Here is a 20,780-nt window from a genome sequence, read left to right on the forward strand (position 1 = left end):
GCCGTGTGCAGAAAGATGACTTGAAAATAGACTGCTTGAGAAGTTAGTAATAAGTGTTGACCAATATTGTGTTGAGCTAAAATGTGTCTATGGAACTCTCCAGATTACTCAGAGCAGGACAGTTAGATTCCCACAGACGAGGATGGTCTGTGGGTCCCAATGTGAAGTCTCAATTGAGCATGTTCTCAATCCTAAAGCCTTAGGAGGGAGAGCAGGATGGGGCATTGCTCTACACAACTGGCTTTAATGGCTGCAACTTAGCAACATCGGATGACTCTTGGGAACAGGAACCATGTCTAAGTTCATATTTGCTTGGTAGTTGGTTAGCAGTTCATGTTTGTTTAGCACAGAAATTGGTACATAATAGATGATTCTATAAATATTTAGTGAAGAGGATTGAATTGTTTTCTTGATAATGAATCATCTTTAGATATGAAAATAATAGTTTAAGCTCCAGGTCTCCCCAGTTTTCATAGACAAGTATCTGGCCTATTCATTAATTTTGTTTAGTATGTATTAGAAACTATAAAAAAAGGACTTTGGCTAGTTATCTCATTTAATCCTCACATCAACCCTGCAAGGTAGGTAAAGGTAGGTATTATTATCATCTCCTTTTTCAATAGATGAGAAATCTATTAGATCTTCCCCAAGGTCTAGGAGCTGCAAGTGGTAGAGCTGAATGTGAACTCAGAGTCTAATTTCTAAGATCTTAACATGTACATTGTATGTTGTTCCTTACTTTATAGGCAGGTTTTCCAGAAACATTATATCTATAAAGTTGTCTTTATAAAATAACTTTCTGGGAGGTCAATCTGACTCATTCATATGTTTGTTTATTATTCATTTGTGTAATCAATATTCTGTATGCCAGGTATTGAGCCATGAGGATTCAGTGATTTATTAACAGGTATAGATACTGACCTAATGAGGCTCATTTCCACTGGTAGTTCTGAGAATTAAATAATTACGTGTATAAATAGAAAAATATTTTATAGCTCATGATAATCATTGCTGTGGAGTTGAAATGCCAAAATAGGAATTAATTTGGGAGGAAAGGTCTATTTTAGATATAATAGTCTAGGAAGGTCATATTGAAGAAGTAGAATTTTAGACAGAGACCAGAAGAGGAGAAGAAGGCAGCCAGGTGCTAAGCTGGAGGAAGAGGGTGCCAGGTAAAGATGCAAATTCCCTGAAGACAAAAAGTGCTTCTTCTTTTACAGGGCCTGGGCTAGATCTGGGAGGAGAAGGAAGAATTCTTGTCTGGGTGGAGGGCAGTGAGGGAAGTTGAGTAATGATGAGATAAGGTTAGGAAGGCCAGGTTTAGGGCGAGGCAAGAGGGGCACTTGCTCCCAGGGAGCCTCTTTAAATATTGTGCCCTAGGCTCCTCACTTGCCTCACCCTAAACCCAGCCCTTGATACAGGTGCTTCAGCTTGAACCAGATCAGGCAGGACTTGGTGAGATCTGCAATATCTGAAGTATTTTTTGCAGCAAGAATCATCAATATAACTTATAAGTGTATATAAAAATCACGGACAACTCCTTGTTTGTTGACTTGTGCAACTGGGTAAATGGTTATATCATTTATTAAAATGGCAAAGACTGAGCCAGGTGTGGTGGTAGACACCTGTGATCTCAGTTACTTAGGAGGCTGAGGCAGAAGAAGAATCATAACTTCAAAGCCAGCCTTGGCAACTTAGGGAGATCCTGATTCAAAAAAATTGAAAAGGGCTGGGATTGTAGTCCGTGGTACAATACTTGCAAAAAATGCACAAGGCCCTGGGTACAATCTCCAGTACAGGGGTGGGGCAGTGGGGTGTGGAGGTGTGGAGACTGGTTGGGAAGCAGGTTTGGAATGATAAACCAAGGGTTTCCTTTTGGACATTCTAGGTTTGAGATGCACATGAGACACCTAAGTGGAGACTCCAAATAGAAGTTGGAGCTATTACAAGTTTAAAGATCAAAGTTAAGCCCTGGGCTGGATGTGATATCACTTTAGAGTGTGATTTCACTTTAGAGGTGATATTTAAAGGAATAGGTGGCAGGGAGAGGCTGGGAATGTAGCTCAGTGGCAAAACACTCACCTAGCACACACAAGGTCCTGGGTTCAATCCCTGTCCCGAAAAGTGGGGGGGGGGGGAATTAAAGGAGTGGAAATGTCTGCAATTACATAGGAAAGAAGGACAGATGAGAAGAAGAGGGCTGGAGGACTTAGAGGTCAGGAAAATGAGGAAGGGGTGACAAAGAATCTGAGGAAGTTGGACTGAGAAAGGTGGAGAAAAAGATACAATCACAGAAATGAGCGACCAGAATTAAAAAGTTTAAAACAAAAAAGGATATAACTTCTGATAGAAACTCCAGACTGCTTTTAACAAGTGTTGCTGTGAAGTAGAAGGAGATAAAGGATAAAGGTGGAGTGAAGGAAAGATCTGCTTTCCTTTTTCATACAGGTAGGAATAATGTCATAGAAAGAAAGAGATCTGTGGTTCAAGAAGTAGAGAAGAAACTACTAGAAGCAAATTCATGAGAAGGGGCAAATGTGGATGGGTTCCTGGACAGAAGTGGGAATATTAGTCCTTTAGGACAAAAAGGAGATTTTCTCTATTTCAAAGGAAGGTAATTGGCTCAAAGTGTGCAGATTCTGCGAGGCTTGAAATTCTGTTGAAAAGAAACCTGGGAGCCTCTCTCCTGGATTCCGTGTTTTCAATGGAAAGGTAAGATGTGCCTCTTAGCTTCTACTTTGGTGAAGAGGGAGATGGTCATTTTGAGGAAAGCAGGGGAGGTTTGAGAAGTTGTCTGAGAGGAAAACACAACTGGTTCACCAGGCAGTTTTGAGTGCCCATGTGGGACTGTTCAGTCTAAGTGTAACCCCCAGGTCAGTTTGTATAACTGCTAGAAAGTAGTTGTGGAAAAGGTGGATGTTTGGATCCCCCTGTATTGCTGTCTCCAGCTTTTGCCAGATAAAAGGAAGAACAGAGAAAAACACAGAAGCAAGGGAGTGTTTGTAAAATTCATGGACTCTGTGCTGGGCAAGGATAATAGTAAGGACAGGAGGGTATCAACAATCAGGAAAGAGCAGATTAGTCAGAACTGAAAACCTTATGGGGATAAAGAAAAGCTGCAGTAAGGATTCTGGAGTGGGTGCGCTGAAAGGCTCAAGGCTGCAGCTGGAGAGGGGGTAGCCCAGGTGAAGATTCCAGAGGCAATGCTGCAGTTTCCAGTGATGGTGAGCTCTGTGACCTAAGCGCTGACTGGGTGGCTGCGAGTTATGGGAAAGTCATCAGACAGATGACTGGATCAGGTTCCTGAGAAACCAGGGAGTTGCTAATGATAATGGGGTCTTTTTAGTTTTTGTTATTTAAAAAAAAAAAAAAAAAACTTCCTACCAGGCATGGTGGTGCATCCCTGTAATCCCAACAACTCCAAAGGCTGAAGTAGTAGGATCACAAATTCAAGACCGGTCTCAGAAACTTAGTGAAAACCTATAACAAAATAAAAAATAAAAAGGACTGGGAATGTAGCTCAGTGGTAAAGCACCTCTGCATTCAATCCCCAGTACCAAAAAAAAAAAAAAAAAAAAAAAAAAAAATGAAGTCCTATTTGGCAACAAAACATCTATGCAATACTTTTAGTGCTATCTTTATAAACAGCTATGGGGAGTTTGTTATCTACTTTCTTTTTATTATAAGTATTAACACCTAATAATTGTACAAGTTGATGAGTTTTACTCTGATATTTCCATACAAAGATGTAAATGAAACAGTGAAACTTAACAATTTGTACAAAGATGGAAATGTTCATGTTCACATCCACCCACTTTTATCTGCTCATGCTCCCTGGCCCCATACTTTCCCCTAATAGTTTCTCCTCTGCATCTGGGGTATCTGTTTTTCATTTCCACATTTGAGAGGAAGTATGTGATACTTGTGTTTCTGTATCTGGCTTATTTTACTTAACATGATAATCTCCAGTTTCATCCTTTTTCCTGAAAATCACACGATTTTATTCTTCTTTATGACTTAAACTCCATTGTGTATGTATACCATATTTTCTCTATCCATTTATCTATTGACTGATTCCGAGACTGATTCCATATCATGACTATTATGAATAGTACTACAATAAACATGGGTATGCAGGTATTTCTTTTATGTTCTGACTTCATTTCCTTCAGATAAATACCAGGAGTGGTAGAACTGGATCATATATAATCTTTTTTTTTTTTTTTTTTTCTTTTGTATTACTAGGGATTGAACTCAGGACTTCATGCATGCATGCTGGGCAAAGATGTTGAGGCTGTTCTTCAACTTGTGACCCTTCTGCCTCAGCCTCCCCAGTAACTGGGATTACAGGCATGTGCCACCACACCTAGCTATTTTTAGTTTCTTTCTTTCTTTTTTTTTTTTTTTTTTTTTTTTTTTTTTTTTTTGCAGTGCTGGGGATTGAACCCAGGGTCTTGTGCTTGAAAAGGAAGCACTCTACTAACTGAGCTACATCCCCAGCCCTATTTTTAGCCTTTTGAGGGACTTCCAAACTGTTTTCCATAGTGGCTGTACTAATTTACATTCCTATCGACAGTGTATAAGTGTTCCTTTTTTCTCCATATCCTCAGCAGCATTTGTTATTTTTTTTTTAGAGTAGCCATTCTGACTGGAAAAAGATGCAATTTTAGTGTAGTTTTCTTAAAAATAGTTTTAGTTATAGATGGACATAATACCTTTTATTTTATTTATTTTTATGTGGTGCCTCCCATGAGATAGGCAAGTGTTCTACCATTGAGCTACAACCCCAACCTCTTAGTGTAATTTTGATTTGCATTTCCCTGATGGCTAAAGATACTAAGAATTTTTCATATATTTACTGACCATTTATACTTCTTTTGAGAAGTGTCTGTTCAGATCATTTCCCCATTTTTTATTGTATTATTTATTCTCCGCACTCCCCATATAATGGTCCTCTGTTTATTTAGAATTAAGGTCAGGTTTCCACTACAGTCTGTTCATCATATAATCTTTAAAGGAAAAAAACAAAACAAAACAGGGAGACATGTATTTCTTGTTTTTATTTCAAACCCTGAATTTATTCTAAATCTATAATGAACCAAGCAGAAGATTCACACTTCTTATTGGAACTATTTTTCTTATTTGAGTGTTTTTCCAGACCCTGAATTTCTCCTAAATCTACAATGACCCAACCAAAGGATTGGGAACATTGCTTTTGAGAAAGACCTATTTGCTGATGAGAAAATCCAATTCCAACTGGGTATATTTATCTGAATTCCAACCTTTTCAGTTTAACATTATACCTATCACCTAGAAAAATAAATCCAAGTACCCATCTGGGTTGAAGGAAAAGAGTTACTAATAATTTTATAAAAAATGAAACTATGTAATATAAAATTTCAAAAAAGTCAGATGATGCTACATAAAACATTTTTGTTTCTTTTTCTTAGAAGAAAGGAGTTCTATGGAAACTTCTCAGTTTTTTCTTCTATTCCTTTATGTACAAAGTTGAAGGAAGATTATGCTATAGGGTCCGTCACATCTTCTTAGCTAAAAAAAAAAAGTCATGCTTACTTGTCTTCCAACCTTGACCAGATGGAAAACTAAGTCTTCTGTACTATATGACTCTACAAAACAGGATGAAAACTGTAATACAGCAGCCTCTCATCTTAGGGAGGTGACTAGGGTTCCATCAGTGGACTTAAACTGTGTTGTTTGTTTTTACCATTCTTTGCACTAAATGTAAGTGTGCATTCACAGGTTAGCTGTTGCACATTCTGGTCATTCCCCAGACGAATGAAAAAATATAAAAATAGCAAATGTAAAAATAGTAAATATGTCCCAAGATTTTGGAAAAAGTCAAGAATAGCTTCTTTCTCCAGGAAAAAAATTCATCATTTCATACAAAAATGTAGATTTACACATGTAAAAATATATATTTGTTCAGAATCTCTGAAGGTTTATTCAGATATGAAATCAGTCTTAGATATCTTGTCTTTACACTTCTTTATCACATCAAAGGATTAACTGCAAAAATGAACCTTTGTTTCTGCCCAGTAAATCTATGTCACAAGATGAACCAGGATTTAGAGATATATGTGACTTTTTAATATCTCTTTATTTTCAAATTACAACAAATATTTGGTTTACTGCTATTGTCTCAAATGTGCTTATTATAATGGCTGAAACTGAAAAACATTTTTTTAAAAACCTGAAGTCATCCATACTTGCCATTTATTTAGTCTTCTTATTTGGAGCAAAAGGCAAAGAATTCACAAATATCACAACCTAAGTACCTGTTTCAAATTAAACATCAGCCTTCAGCTTGCAAAATAATTTTTCAATAATTAAGCAAATTTCAGAAGAAGACCCATTATTAGTTGTTTACTTTTTTCTTCTTGGTGAACGCAGCAGGATAACTCCATGCTAAGGGCTTCTTTCTGTATTGAATCTGAAAGCTGGAATAAAAGAAAATCAGTCTTTTCCATTCCAAACCACAGAGGTAATATGTAGAAAGGTATCCATATGTCAATAGGGAAAGTGGCTAGATAAAAGAAGCAAGACTACCTACTCTAGAAGACAACATAGGAATACCTGTCAGGTCCTGAGATCAGGATGTGTTTTGAGAAGAATATAAAAGCACCTAAATGTCAGGAAAATGTTCTTCCTGTGTGATAAGTGTTCTGGAAGGCAATGTGGACCCTAGGGCGGTCAAGGATGGCAATTCCAGTTTGGCCAGGCCAGGCTGCTGCCAGCAGGCTCCCCATACGGCTCAGTCCCAGACAGCTGGTCACATCACTGGCTCACCGCCTCCTTGTCCTGTGTTGTCTGACTTCTTGGCTTACCTAGCATGGTCCAGCAGAGGCAGCAGAGGCCATTCTGCCAGATTGCTGAGGCATGTCTCACTTTGTCACCTTTGCTTCTTCTGTTGGATTACTTGTTCTTATATTGTTAGGCTTTTTGAGTTCTCTGCCAGAAAAATGGTTGGCAAAGATTTTTGCCCATTCTGTAGGTTGTCTTTTTACTCTGTGGATTGTTTCCTTTGCAATGAAGAAGTTTTTAAATTTGATGTAATCCCCATTTGTCAATTCTTGCTTTTGTTTCCTGAGCTGTTGGAGTTCTATTCAGGAAATCTTTCCTGGGCCAATATCTTAAAATGTTTCCTGTATGTTTTCTTCTAGTTGTTTCAAAGATTCAGGTCTTACACTGAGGTCTCTTTGGTTCATTATGAGTTGATTTTGTACTGGTTGATAGGTAGAGGTCAAGTTTCAATCTTCTGCATGTGGTATCCACTTTCTCTAGTACCATTTCTTTGTAGTGATCTTTTGCCTCTTTGGTTAAGTTTCTTACTGTTTTTTTATTTCTTTTTTCTTTTTCTTTTGATGCTATTGTAAATGGGATTGTGTTCCTCTTTCTCAGTGGGTTCATCACTGGTGTATAGAAAAGCTACTAATTTTTATGTTGGTTTTGCATTCTGCTTCTTTGCTAAATTTGTTCATCAGTTCTTCTGTGGATGTTACTTGTTGGTAGAGCACTTGCCTAGCATTTTTGAGGCCCTGGGTCCAATCCCCAATACCACAAAAAACAAATTAAAAAAAACCCACCTTTGTTTCATTGATTATTTGTATTGTTCTTTTAGTCTCTATTTCATTTATTTCTGCCTGATCTTTACTGTTTTTTCCTTCTGCTGATCTTGGGTTTCGCTTGCTCTGGTTTTTCTAAGACCTTGAAATGCATCATTATTTCAGATCTCTGTTTTTTAAATGTAGGCAATCAGGGCTGGGGTCATAGCCCAGCCCAATAATCATTATATCTTCTTGATAAATTGTTTCCTTTATCAAAATGTGGTGACTTATTTTGTCTCTTCTAACTGATACTGGTATGAAGTCTATTTTTTTTTCAGATATGAGTATAGCTAATCCTGCTTGCTTTTGGATTCCATTTTTCATCCTTCACTTTCACTCTGTGTATATATTCACTGGTAAGGTGAGTTTCTTGAAGGTGACATATTGTTGGGCTTGTTTTTTAATATAATCGACTCATCTGCATATTCTAGTTGGAAAATTAAAATCATTTGCATTCCAACTTATTATTGAAAGATACGCACTAATTCCTGTCACTTCGTTGTTTTGTTCTGGTTCTTTTGGATATTCCGGGTTTTTCCCCATCTCTTATTCATCTTAGAAGTTTGATGATTTTGTGTTAATAATATTTGATTCTTTCCTAATTCTCATTTGCATATCTGCTCTTCTAATGAGATTTATTCTTTACTGTGCTCTCATTATTGCGTTTATATTTCTTCCTCTTCTGGGTATAGGACGCCCTTAACTATCTTCTGTACTGCTGGTGCTGATCATGAATTCATATTTATGCTTATCAGAAAAGATCTTTATTTTTGCTTTGATTTTTGAATGATAACTTTGCTGGTATAGTAATGTAGGTTAGCAGGGGTTTCCCCCTCCCCAGGGCTTGAGAATACATTATTCTATGCTTTCCTGGACTTTTGAGTTACTGCTGAGAAATTTGCTGTTATTCTGATGGGTTTGCCTTTAAATGTGACTTGATGCTTCTCTTTTGCAGCTTTTAATATTCTTTATTTGTTCTGTACTCTTGGCAGTTTAGCTATATGCTATGCAGAAGTTCTTTTCTGGTTATATATATTTGGGACTCCAAATGCTTCCTATGTCTGGATGACCATGTCTTTTCCAAAGTTTGGGAAATTATTACATTGCTAGGTAGGTTTTTTTGTGACTTTAGATATAGTTCTAATTCCTCAATTATGCATAAGTTTGATCTTTTAATGGTGTCCTGGAAACTTGTATGTTTTGTTCATTCTTCTTTTTTTCCCCTTTATTACTACCTAAATATGATAATTCCTCAATCTTGTCTTCAAGCCCCAATAATCTTTCTTCTGCATTATAGGGTGTGCCAGGCTAGCTCAGGTGCAGGTAATAGCCACAGAGTCAAAACCCAGACCCCGGGAGTTGGGTAAAAGCAGGCTTGTGGTGAGCAACCTGCAAACTCATTTATTGTAGGGAAAACCATACATTTTATAAACTTTTTGCCCAATCGCAATGTGCCACAGGGGGTCAGACAACCATGACCCTATATAGGTTCCCTTGGTAACACTAGGTCAAATTGGGGCAGTTGTTTACATTCCTAGGTGGTCAGAGTGGAATGCTCCTCTTCACAAGTTTACACACTTGAGACATAAACTTTTGTGAACCAAGAACTAGGATTTCTCCCAACACTGCGTGAAGAGGTTATTGGTGAGGTTTTTAACTAAAAAAAAAAAAAAAAAAAAAAAAAAAAAAAAAAAAATTGTTTTGGCTCTTTTCAGTTTATTGCATGAAGGAGTTAACACTAGTCCAAGTGAAAAGCAGACCCCAAATGTCTACATCATACAAGCTGTGAGGTTTTTAAACTTGTGACAAGGAACAGAAGGGAAGTTTTACTCATTGCAAGGAAATCCTCATTTAAGCTTCAGTGAACCACAAGCAATTAAAACCCATGAACCTTCAGCTGATTGTCCTTAGCCAGTTCAATCTCTAGCAGGAACTGGCATATGTTCTTGTGCTGGTCACCCTGTAGCTGAATTACTTCTCCATATTCTGGAAGCTCAATTACAGTACCATTGCAGGCAAATTTCTTCTTAAATGCCTTCACTAGTTTCTTTTTATCATAATCATCTGTGACGCCCTTGGACAGTACTAAGGGTCTTCCCACCATTTCTCTGTTGACTTCTTATATGGATATAATCCTCAGTGCCAACAGGAGGCAGGTCATCTCCCTTACTTGCATCAGCAAAGGGGTTGAAAGAGTGTAGGTTCTGGATAACCAACATACTATATGATTCCTTTGCCTCCGCAGAAGCAGCCTGTGGAAGGTGGCTGTGGGAGAATGCAGGCGAGGGAGTGGTGGTCATTTCGGGGGGCGACGGGGATAGTGGTGGAGTGGGGGTGGGGGCAGCGATGGAATTCTGGGAAGCAGGCTGGCTGGAGAGGGAGGCTTCTGAGTCCTCTGGGGTGGCTCCATGACTGGGGCCTTAACTAAATTTTCAATCTGATGTATTGAACTTTTCATTTCTAAAATTTCTGTTTAGTTCTTTTTCAACATCTCTCTTTATCGAATTGTTCATCCATATCCTGCATTGTCTTCCTTAACTAATTAGACCATTTATTGATATCCTTCTGGCATTCATTGAGCTTTTTAAGAATCATTTTTTTGAATTCTGTGTCCTCTGTAGGTCACAAACAAGTGGGATCCCTCTGGTCTGGCAGGTCAGGCAGATGTAGTGAATATAGCAGAATATATGGAATTCACCCTCTGTGGTTACTCCTCTAGTCTTGTCAGTAATGTATGGCCTGATATGGTAGCAGAGTGATCTATGCAGAGATCCCTTGTAGATGTGGTGTTCACAACCATTGTGCTGTTTCTCTCTGCCATTGCTATGGGGTTGAATGTCTAGAAGCAGAACTTCCAGTACACACGCCCCACACCGCCCCCCCCCCTCCCACTCCACACACACACCATGACCACTTGGTGCTGTGTTGATGATTGGAGGCTTTTATTTTCCCTATTACTTTTCCCTCCTTCAGTACTGGTGATTGAACCCAGAAAACTCTACCACTAGGCCATAGACCCAGCACCTTTTATTTTTTATATTGAGATAGGCCCAGAATGGCCTCAAACTTGCTATCCTCCTGCCTCAGCCTCTTGAATTGCTGGGATTATAAGCATGTGCCACAGCACCCAGCTTCCTGTATTCTTTAAATTGAACTTTTAGTAAAGGTTTCAGTGGGACTAGGTCATACTGGAGTAAGGTGCCATTTCTCTGAGTTGGGCTGCTCAGTGCAGAGCACCCACTCCATATGCTCAAAGTTTCAGGTTCAGTCCCTTGCACCACAAAGAAAGAATAAACAATAACCTCAACAACAAAATGGTTAAAAAAATAAAGTAAAATCCACCAAATGAAAACAACAATCACACCACCACCAACAACCTAAAAGAAAGGGACAAAAATTATATAGAATAAAAATTTTAAAAATAATAAAAATAAATTTTAAAAATTAAAATTAAAAAAGGAAGAAAAGAGAAAAATGGAAAAATAAGGAAATTCAAATATTAAAAAGAAAAAAGTAAAAGGGGGAAACCAAGAGAAAGGTAAAATAGTGAGAAAAAGAAAAAAATTAAAAGAAAGGAGAGAAGAAAAAACATAACAAAAAGTATTAATACAAATAAAAATTTCTTCTCCTCCAGGCAATAATTGATGATTGTAGCCCATGCTTATCATAACTTTTTTCTTGTCTTCTTAAGCTGTGAACTCTTTGGAGAAATCAAAGATTGGTGGTATTCACCCCTTCTCTCCTTTGTTGTGCTTCCCATGTGAACAGCGAGAGTGGTTTGTGACCAGAGTTATTTACAATACCTCTCAGTGGCCCTGTGCATGGAAAGGAACTAGGGCAGAACTCAGAACTCCCTAAGGGACAGTATATTATAGGGAGTTATTTGTGTTGTATACTTTGGTGCAGGTAGAAGCTATGGAATAACAAATATCTACTGTGGAGAAAGGAGAGGCAGGTCCCTTGCAATCCACTATCCATGACTCTACTCAATATGACTTAGCTCCTAAGCGAAATCACACATGGATTCTTATTTCCCTGGACTTTTGCAGCTGGCTTTCCAAACCACAATTTTGAAGGGGAAACTTCTGTTCCCTTATGCCTTGCAGTCCAGTTTTCCACTGCAAATAATTGTGTGTGTGTGTGTGTGTGTGTGTGTGTGTGTGTGTGTGTGTGTTGCTAGGGATTTAACTCAGGTGAAATGGTCAAGTGCTAGGTGCCTCTAATATGCAATTTTGGGTCCTCCTTTTCTATCTACATTTTATCTTTGATATTTACTTATTTACTTATTTAATAAACATAAAAAATTAGTTTTTAATTGTTCTTGAGGCCAGGAAGTCTAACTTGAGGGTCCCTGCAGATTCGGTTTCTGGTGAGGGACCACCTTCTCACTGTGTCCTCATGTAGTGGGAGGCCTTGCCTTCTGGGTGTTTCCAAATGTTTAGTAGCACCTGCTTTAGCAGTGATGCCACCATCCTATATATCATAGGACCAACACAGAGATTCCATAATTAAAATTAATGTCTTAGGTTTCTTTACAAACTGCATAATTTCAAAAATTTTGTACCAACTTCCTTTGTTGTCAAGATGATTACAATATACTTGAGTAGCAGGTGTTTCTAAATAGATACTCTATATGAAAACTGAAGAAGTCCCCATTTTCCAGGCATATTAAGAACTGAAGAGGCCAGTTTAGGGAAATGGAGGTTTGAGAAGGACTTGAAAAATGACCAAGGAAGCAGATTGTGCTTTCATTCCCTACTCCTTCCTTTCTTGTCCTTTTGTGGAGTCATCTATTCCATTCTATTCCATGTTCCTGGAACTATTGATTATTGAAATTCCTTGTTGTAATTTACATATTAAAACAATTGCAGCAATAATACATATTTTTCTAGAATGCAAATTCCATAAGTGCAGAGACTTTAACAGTACCTTGTGCCTGGTAGGTGCATAATCAATAGTTGCTGAGTGAATGAGTGAATGCTCATGTAAAAAACTAGAAAAGATATATAAAGAACATGAAAAAAATCCCCTCTACAAACTAGAAGTTTTCTCTGATCCTACCATATAGATAACCCATTCATATATTAGTTAAGTACAATACGTAACTAATTTAACACAAAATGTAAGAGTATACAAAATGCCTGGGAATAATAAGTATCAGATTAAGGATAATGTTTGCCTTTTGAGGGTGGAGGGAGGAAAGGGAATGTGATTGAGGAAGAGGATATAGAGAGTTTCTATTGTATTGGCAATAATTTATTTCTCAAGCTAGATTATGAATACATGGGTGTTTTAATATATTATTCATTATCTTTTTGCATATCTGAATTCATATTAAAATATGCTTTTAAGCAAACAGTACATGTGTTTGATATTAATCCTTATTTTTCTCACCTTATAAAACAATTTACTTCACAGCTTTCCCTGTCCTTCTATATATCACATCAATTACATTTTGTTTACATGAATTCCCCCTACCAAAAAACATCAACAACATAGAATTACCATAGATGAAGTATTATTTAACTAGCCACTTCCCTACTTCAAGATAGATATTCATTCAGTAAATAGCTTTGAGTGCCTGTGGGCCAGGTCATTTGGGTTGGGTTGCTATTGCTTTTAAAAAATTGTTATAGTCCTTTACTAATGACTCAGGGTCCAAGGACTTGATTTTCTCTTGTTGAGACTGAAGTATGGGGAGGGGAGGTACTATGGATTAACATACACTGACTGCTTATGTAGTTAACCAAGAAAAAGTATTTGTCATTATCCTCTTCCAACCCCCATGTATGCTAATGTTGATTTCTTTATAGCTTAACATTCATGGGCCCACAGGTTGCTAGCATAGCCTACTGGTGAAGTTGGTTTCCCTTACCAGGATAGAGTTGTCTTGCCTGCTATTAAGTACAATTGTCATTTTTTTTTCTTGCTTCATATCTAACTTCTGCTCACCAAAAAGAGAGGAAAAGAGTAAATGCAATAATGACTGAACATGGAGGGATAATGAACTCAGACAAAATTGTTCCTGTGCAAAACTGGTCTGATCCTTCAGACTGAACTTACTAAGTTTCTAATCAATATCTAACTTGTTTCTCTATTGAGATGATCAATCAATGGTGGAATTACTAATCGAGTCTGTTCATTTGAGCAGGTGAGGCACATAGATGAAATCATTATCCCAAATAATTTAAATCATATTCTGCGTGGTAGCCTAGCCACAGTCTACATGCAAGATAAAGAAACCACTCAGGACAGTCTGATGTGTTGAACCTATAAATGTGAGAATATCAATGAAAAGGCTTTTCTTTGTGTAGTATAAATATACTGTAACTTTTGTTTGTGAATTTAATCATTTTAAATGTAATTTCAGGGATGGCATATGCTCTGCTAGCTGCAGTTCCTGTTGGATATGGCCTCTACTCTGCTTTTTTTCCTATCCTGACATACTTCATCTTTGGAACATCAAGACACATCTCAGTTGGTAAATATGAGCATATTTCATAATTGTCTTCATTCATGTTCAAAGTGTTTCACTATATTATGTGCATCAGGCCTCTGTATCTTTGTTAATACTTTCCAAGGAAATCAGCCTTTGGTGCTTTGCCTACTCTTCTTATTCAACAAAATTAGTTAACTGTATATATACCATTTTAAAATTAAGAGGATAAAATTGAAAGACTGAAAAAAACCTCCCTTTAGATCTTAGCATGTTTTGATTTTTAAAATATAATAAATTTGACTCTATCTTTAGAAATTGTACTCCAAAATATGAAATGATAGAGAACCAAATCTTCACAAGATCTTTGAACCAGTGTTTTACTAGATTAACCTAGCATTTATTAAATTATGCTCACCAAATACATATTCATTAAATTAAAGAGCATACTGATTTTTAAATTACTAAAATTGGAAGACTAGCAAAATCTTGCCAAAAAATGTAGAAACCCAAGCTTGATTTTTTCTTGGCAAAGACTTATAAGAGGTTTTCCTGCCATTTCTAAAATTTAAGTTCTCTTTTGTTAGAATGTTCTAGTAAATGAATGTTTTAATGGTATTTTGTGCAAAGCTGACATTTACACTAGAGATAATTTTGTTCCTGTATCCATCTGTTGGCTAGACATGTCTACCTGGATGATCCTCTTGAAACAAATACAACCACCTACTCTACCCCTCAACCCATGTCCCTGTGCTTAGTTGTAGCTCTCCCAGAATCTAGTTCATTGCCTTGTCCTGGAGGACATCAGAAAAAGGTTATTAAATGAAAGAACTTTCTTACCTTGGAGATCCATCAGTATCAAATGCTTGACTAGGCAAGAAACTTAGGAATTGATTTTCTCCTCAGTGTTCTCTACATTTAGACATTCTAGATTACTAGGTTGAATCCTGAGTTCTCCCACAAAGCCCTGTATTGGTCAAATAATAGGATCATTTGGGTACAAATATCAGTAGTACCTGGAACAGTTCCTAGAAGAAATCAGGTTTTTTTTCCTATATTTTTTATTGGTGCATTGTAGTTATACATAATGGTGGGATTTTTGTTACATATTTATACATAATGTAACAGTATAATTTGACCAATACCATTCCCCAGTATTTACCCTGTTTCTCCTCTTCTTCTCCCACTAGCCCCTTTCCACTGTTCTACTGATCTCCCTTTGATTTTAATGAGATTCCCCCCTCCATCTTTCTTTTAATTTTTTCTCTCTAGCTTCCACATATGGAAGAAAACAGAGCTTTTTAAAACATAGGATCTTAAAGACTGGCATTTGACATGAAAAAATAATTTATCTTCCAAAGACAAAAAGAGAAACTATATACTTCTTTTGCTAATTTGGACCCTGTGGTATTAATCAAGGCCCTTGATCCAGAGATCAGGATTCTGGACACGTGAGGAAATGAATCTTATTTTATGAAATGATAATGAGGTGGAACAAGTAAGGATTCAATTAATATGCTGCCAATGCCTGGAAACATTTACTGATAACCCCCTCCTTCACTCCCCATACACATGAGGATCACACACAGAATAGGCGAGGCACCTTTCTTATGTATTCACAAAGTATCCTGAATGGATACAATGATCACTTACTGACATGTCTCTGGCACCAATCTCTGGGTCATGAATGCCTGCTTCTCAACTTCTTTTGTGAACAAACAGTATTTTCCTAGATAGAGCTAATTATTTCTTATATCTTTATAATCCTACACAGATATGTTGAGTCTAAATATTTGTGATTAATAATTGATTAATTGACAAGAGACTTTTTCCCCAGGACCTTTCCCTGTGGTCAGTTTAATGGTGGGATCTGTTGTTCTAAGTATGGCCCCCGACGAACACTTTCTCATGACCAGCAGTAATGGAAGTACCTTGAATACTACCATGCTAGATACAGCAGCCAGAGATACTGCAAGAGTAATGATTGCAAGCACCCTTACTCTTTTGGTTGGAATCATACAGGTAATTGACATACATATAAAATATAGATTGGTGTGATTCTCATTTGAAATAAATAACTTTAAAATATGTAAACTTAAAGATTCATCTAAAAGAAAAACAAAGTAATTTCTTAGACCCAAAAGCTATTTTCTAAATACATTGTCTTAGCCAGATGTTAAGATAGTTTGAAAGATGTCATTTATTAAGTTTCACTTACTATCAAAAGGAGAGATAGAAGGAAAAAAAAGCAGATGAACATGCTTGACTCAGTTGAGAATGAAAGTAAGAAGGTATATATACTGGTGAGCAGAGCCACAGGGACCTGGAAGTCAGAAAAAAGCTACATGATGTTTGCTTTACTTAGTACATATACAGAAATACTTTGAGGTTTATATTTCAAGTGGTTTTAATTGGTTTTAAGCTTAATTTGTTGATATTTCCAGAAAGCTGGTTCTTTTCTCAGACAAACATTTTCTTTTCTTTGATACCAGGGTTTGAACCCAGGGGTGCTTAACCACTGAGCCACATCCTCAGCCTTTTTTTTTTTTTTTTTTTCTTAAATTTTGAAACAGGGTCTCGCTAAGTTTCATAGGATCTTGCTAAGTTGCTAAGTTGGTGAGGCTGGCCATGAGCTTAATGATCCTCCTGCCTCAGTCTCCCAAGTTGCTGGGATTATAGGTGTATGCCACCATACCAGCTTCTCAGGCAAACATTTAACTTTCTCCTTTCTTCTTATCCTAGCTGGTATTCGGAGGTTTGCAGATTGGGTTCATAGTGAGGTATTTGGCAGATCCTTTGGTTGGCGGATTTACAACAGCTGCTGCCTTCCAAGTATTGGTCTCGCAGCTAAAGATTGTCCTCAACGTTTCAACCAAAAACTATAATGGAGTTCTCTCCATTATCTATGTAAGTGCTGCTTCTTACTCTGGGTATGGGTTAGTGTTTTTCTCTGTTTAACTTGAACCTGGATAACCTGTTTCCCATATATACTTTTGTAACCTCCGAAAACGTTTTTCTCTGAAAGAAGAAATAGAATCAGAAAAAACATCTAAGAAGGCAGATTTTGCAAATCATTGTTCTAGACTGGTCAGAATGGTTTCAGAAATGTAACTGCACTTAGAACATTAATAAAAAAAGTTATATGCTGAAGAAGATAGTTCTGAGGTGCAACAGACTTGAACTCTAGTCTCTGCTTTGCTATGACAAGCCAAATGACCTTGGATACATTGTGTAAGGTAATGACTGAAAGTTCAGGTTTAGAATTGGATGGACCTGGATTCAAATTCTGACTCTGCTACTTACTAGTCATATGAGCAACTCACTATGCCTCAGTTTCCTTCCCTGTAGAATTGGTTGTTAATGGTATCTACCTGCTTGGATTGTTAAATAGGAATAGAAGAAAAGGCTGGGAGTTATAGCTCAGTGGTAGAGTGCTTGCCTTAGCATATGGGAGTCCCTGGATTCAAACCCAGTACCACACAGGCACACATACAAAAGAATAGATGAGGAGCACTTGGTCCAGGGGCTAGCACATAGCAAATACTAAAACATGGTTATTTTGAAATTATTATTTCAAAGCTTCTTTTCTGTCTTATTTAAAAAATGAAATGATTGGAAATGTATTTCTCTAGCCCTTTCTAATTATGAGAGTCCATAAAATGCATAGTGCAAATGTCTCAGCAATTATAAATGAAAAGAAACATTAGATTCAAGATGACTCAACATGCAAAAGAGATGCAAAAGAAGGATATAGATCACACTAATTAGATTTGAAGAAATTCTTGGATCTAAATATATGTTCTATATAAAGCCTGTTACTAATGCTTGAAAAATGGTGATAATAGTAACATGATGTCACTTAAGCTTAAGAGGAATGATACCATGCAAAAATAATGTGCCAATGGTGTTTGAATCCTTTCATCACCCACCTATTAGCATCTAAAACAATGTAAGGTTATGTATACATATCAAAGAGTTAGTGAGATTGTCAGAAATTTGCTCAATTTCATAACAGTGCCATAATCCCACATTATTCCACCCATTCAACAGTATTCCCAAGTGCTCCCTCCAAGCCTGCCACTATGCTGTGCTATGGAAATACATAGAGGAGAAGAACAACATAGTGATGAAGATAATGGACTTTGAACTTCAACAGACCTGAGTTGAAGTCTTTTTTCTACCATCTACCTATGAGACTGGGCATATTACTTTTAACTTTCCTAGCTAGGTGTGGTGGCTCATGCCTATAATCCCAGCTGTTAAGAAGGCTGAGGCAGGAGGATCCCAAGTTCAAGGCTATTCTTGTCAATTTAATGAGACTTTGTCTCAAAATAAAAATATTAAGAGGGTAGGGGTGTATCTCATTGCTAGCTCACCCTGGGTCCAATCCCCAGTATTGCAAAATAAACAAACAAATAAAACTACATTAACTTCCCTAAACTTTCATGTCCTTAAAATGGAGTGATAGTAGTATCTATCTCTTAGAATTGTAAGGGTTTTAAAAGAAAATTTGTGTGAAGCATTAAAAAATAAGATCTAGCACATAGTAAGAACTTGATTTATTATTTTTATTATTTTAATTATCATGGAAGAATAGACCTCACGGAGCTTACTGTTTACCTCCCAGAGACCAATCTATGTAAATACATTAGCACAGCCTCCTTTCTGATTCAGAATTTTTTTGATTATTTTTGCTTTTTCCTCTTTCCAAGTCCTCAGTTCTTTTTGAGACCTTCAGACTTCTTATTTGGACAGGCTCTGTCACTTTTGCAGCCCCTGACACATCTTTGGCTTGCTTTCACACTTTCTCCATCAACTGTTCATTTGTTCTTTCATTTTCATCCATTCAGTTGACCTATACAATAAGTACTTATTGAGTAGCTACCAAATGTGCCAGTTACTGTTCACTCCCATTACAAACCCCCTGACTCTTGAACCCAAGACATCTCTTACTAAGCTTGCTCACTTCCTTCTGAGAACAGTGGTAGGCCTACATCTATCCAGATCACAGAAGGCCTAGGCCAACCCTTGACCTGGGACCCTGGCCATTGTTGGATATCTGGAGAATAGGAGAAATGATTCCTCTGGTCTTCTAGTACTATGTTTAAGAAGAAACTTGCTGCTAATGATCCCAGTTTCACAGGGACTAAAGCAACCAGGACATATAAGACCAAAGTCAAACATAATTTTAAAACCAAACATGATCATTGTGTGACTTATTTTCTATTGAATATTATTCCTGAAGTTTCAGTTTAGCATGTGCCATACGATTTTTTTAATGGACTTTACTTTTTGGAGAAGCTTTAGGCTCACAGAAAGATTGAGCAGAAAGTATAGAGTTCCCATTTACCCACTGTTCATCCCCAACCTCCCCACTATATTGCACTGGAGTGGGACATTTCTTAAAACTGATAAGCCTATTGTTGTAGAATTTTGCAGGAAATTCCTCATAGGCCAGTCAAGTTTGATGCAGGATTTCAATTATCCCTATTTGGCAGTAAATATAAACTTTCTATTCTGAAAAGTATGCGATACTAGGGATTGAACCAGGGCCTTGTGCATGTTATGGAAGTGTTCCACCACTGAGCTACATCCCAATCTCTTTTTTAAAATTGTATTTTTGAGACAAAGGCTCCCTAAATTGCCCAAGCAGGTTTGAACTTGAGATCTTCCTGCCTCAGCCTCCCAAGTAACTGAGATTACAGGCATTATCACCATGCCCAACAAGCATTCTATTCTGAAAAGAAAGAATGAACAGATCTGGAAATTATTGCATGAAGGTTGAAAGAGCCACTTGGTCCTTGAATGGAGAGTCTTGCTTATGACATTACTATTGCAAGCATTTATAAAACAATCCTTCAATAAATGCATCAATAGTGAATTCCTCTAGGAAAGATTATGAGATTGTTGTAAAATACTTTGCCTGGAATATGACTAACTTATTACAACATCATGTACTACTTCAAATAGTTTTGTTGTAAGGGTGCATTTTGGTTTGTCCTACCCTGTCCTTCAAAGAGGTATTGACAACTAGAAGTAATGAATCAAGATTTGAAGGAGCAACTATTAGGAATGAAAGAAAAACCTTTAATTCACAAATGCCAGAGATGCTGAGTATAGAATGCAGAAGGGAGCATGACAGAGTGTTGGCAGCAATTTAGAATCGGTAACACTAATGCTACCAGGTAGCTAAAGTAAATGCCACAGTCCTCTTAAGAGTGATTGTCTTCTTCCATTCACTTTGAATGGTTTGTCTCTGTTTGCTTACTGAATTAATGCTACTTGCTTCAAGGTGAGGAAGAAGACCACACTGAAGTTCTGCCCAAAGCTGAGAGTTTTGAAAGCCACAGCTTAGCATGTTCAGAGTTGTCACTTCAGTATGTTAAATTAACACCATTAGTAAAAGAGAAAGTAACACTTCAAGGGGGAATATACATATACACAAAATACCTGATTGCAGGAAGTACCTGAAGGCAAGAGGTGATTATGAAGGTTTGTTATATTCATGGAGATATTAGATAAATTAAAATAAATTCAGTTGCAAAGTTAACCAGTAAATTTCATCATATACAATATCAGATGTAATTTTTTTTCCTCATGGCTTTTTATACCCAGGTAAGGCTAGGCAAGAATAGTTATCTAAATGAATGGTTCTAAAATTCTCCAAATGTGATAAGAAATATAGTTAAATATTGTATGTTACTGAATAGTCAATAACA

At 37.1% G+C, this 20,780-nt stretch overlaps 1 protein-coding gene and 1 pseudogene across 1 annotated transcript in view; one reads left to right on the forward strand and one right to left on the reverse strand.

Moving 5' to 3' along the window:
* The window catches only part of Slc26a4 (solute carrier family 26 member 4), a 57,081-nt gene that overhangs the window by 4,563 nt on the left and 31,738 nt on the right, over positions 1 to 20,780 (forward strand). The window contains exons 4-6 of the mRNA XM_047561604.1: positions 13,996 to 14,106; positions 15,899 to 16,083; positions 16,804 to 16,968. Coding sequence (XP_047417560.1) covers positions 13,996 to 14,106; positions 15,899 to 16,083; positions 16,804 to 16,968 — 461 coding nt within the window. The remainder of the gene's footprint in view (positions 1 to 13,995; positions 14,107 to 15,898; positions 16,084 to 16,803; positions 16,969 to 20,780) is intronic.
* LOC124990992 (eukaryotic translation initiation factor 1-like) lies at positions 9,502 to 9,844 on the reverse strand (annotated as a pseudogene).

This window comes from Sciurus carolinensis, chromosome 8 (genome assembly GCF_902686445.1).
Source record: "Sciurus carolinensis chromosome 8, mSciCar1.2, whole genome shotgun sequence".
NCBI lineage: Eukaryota > Metazoa > Chordata > Mammalia > Rodentia > Sciuridae > Sciurus > Sciurus carolinensis.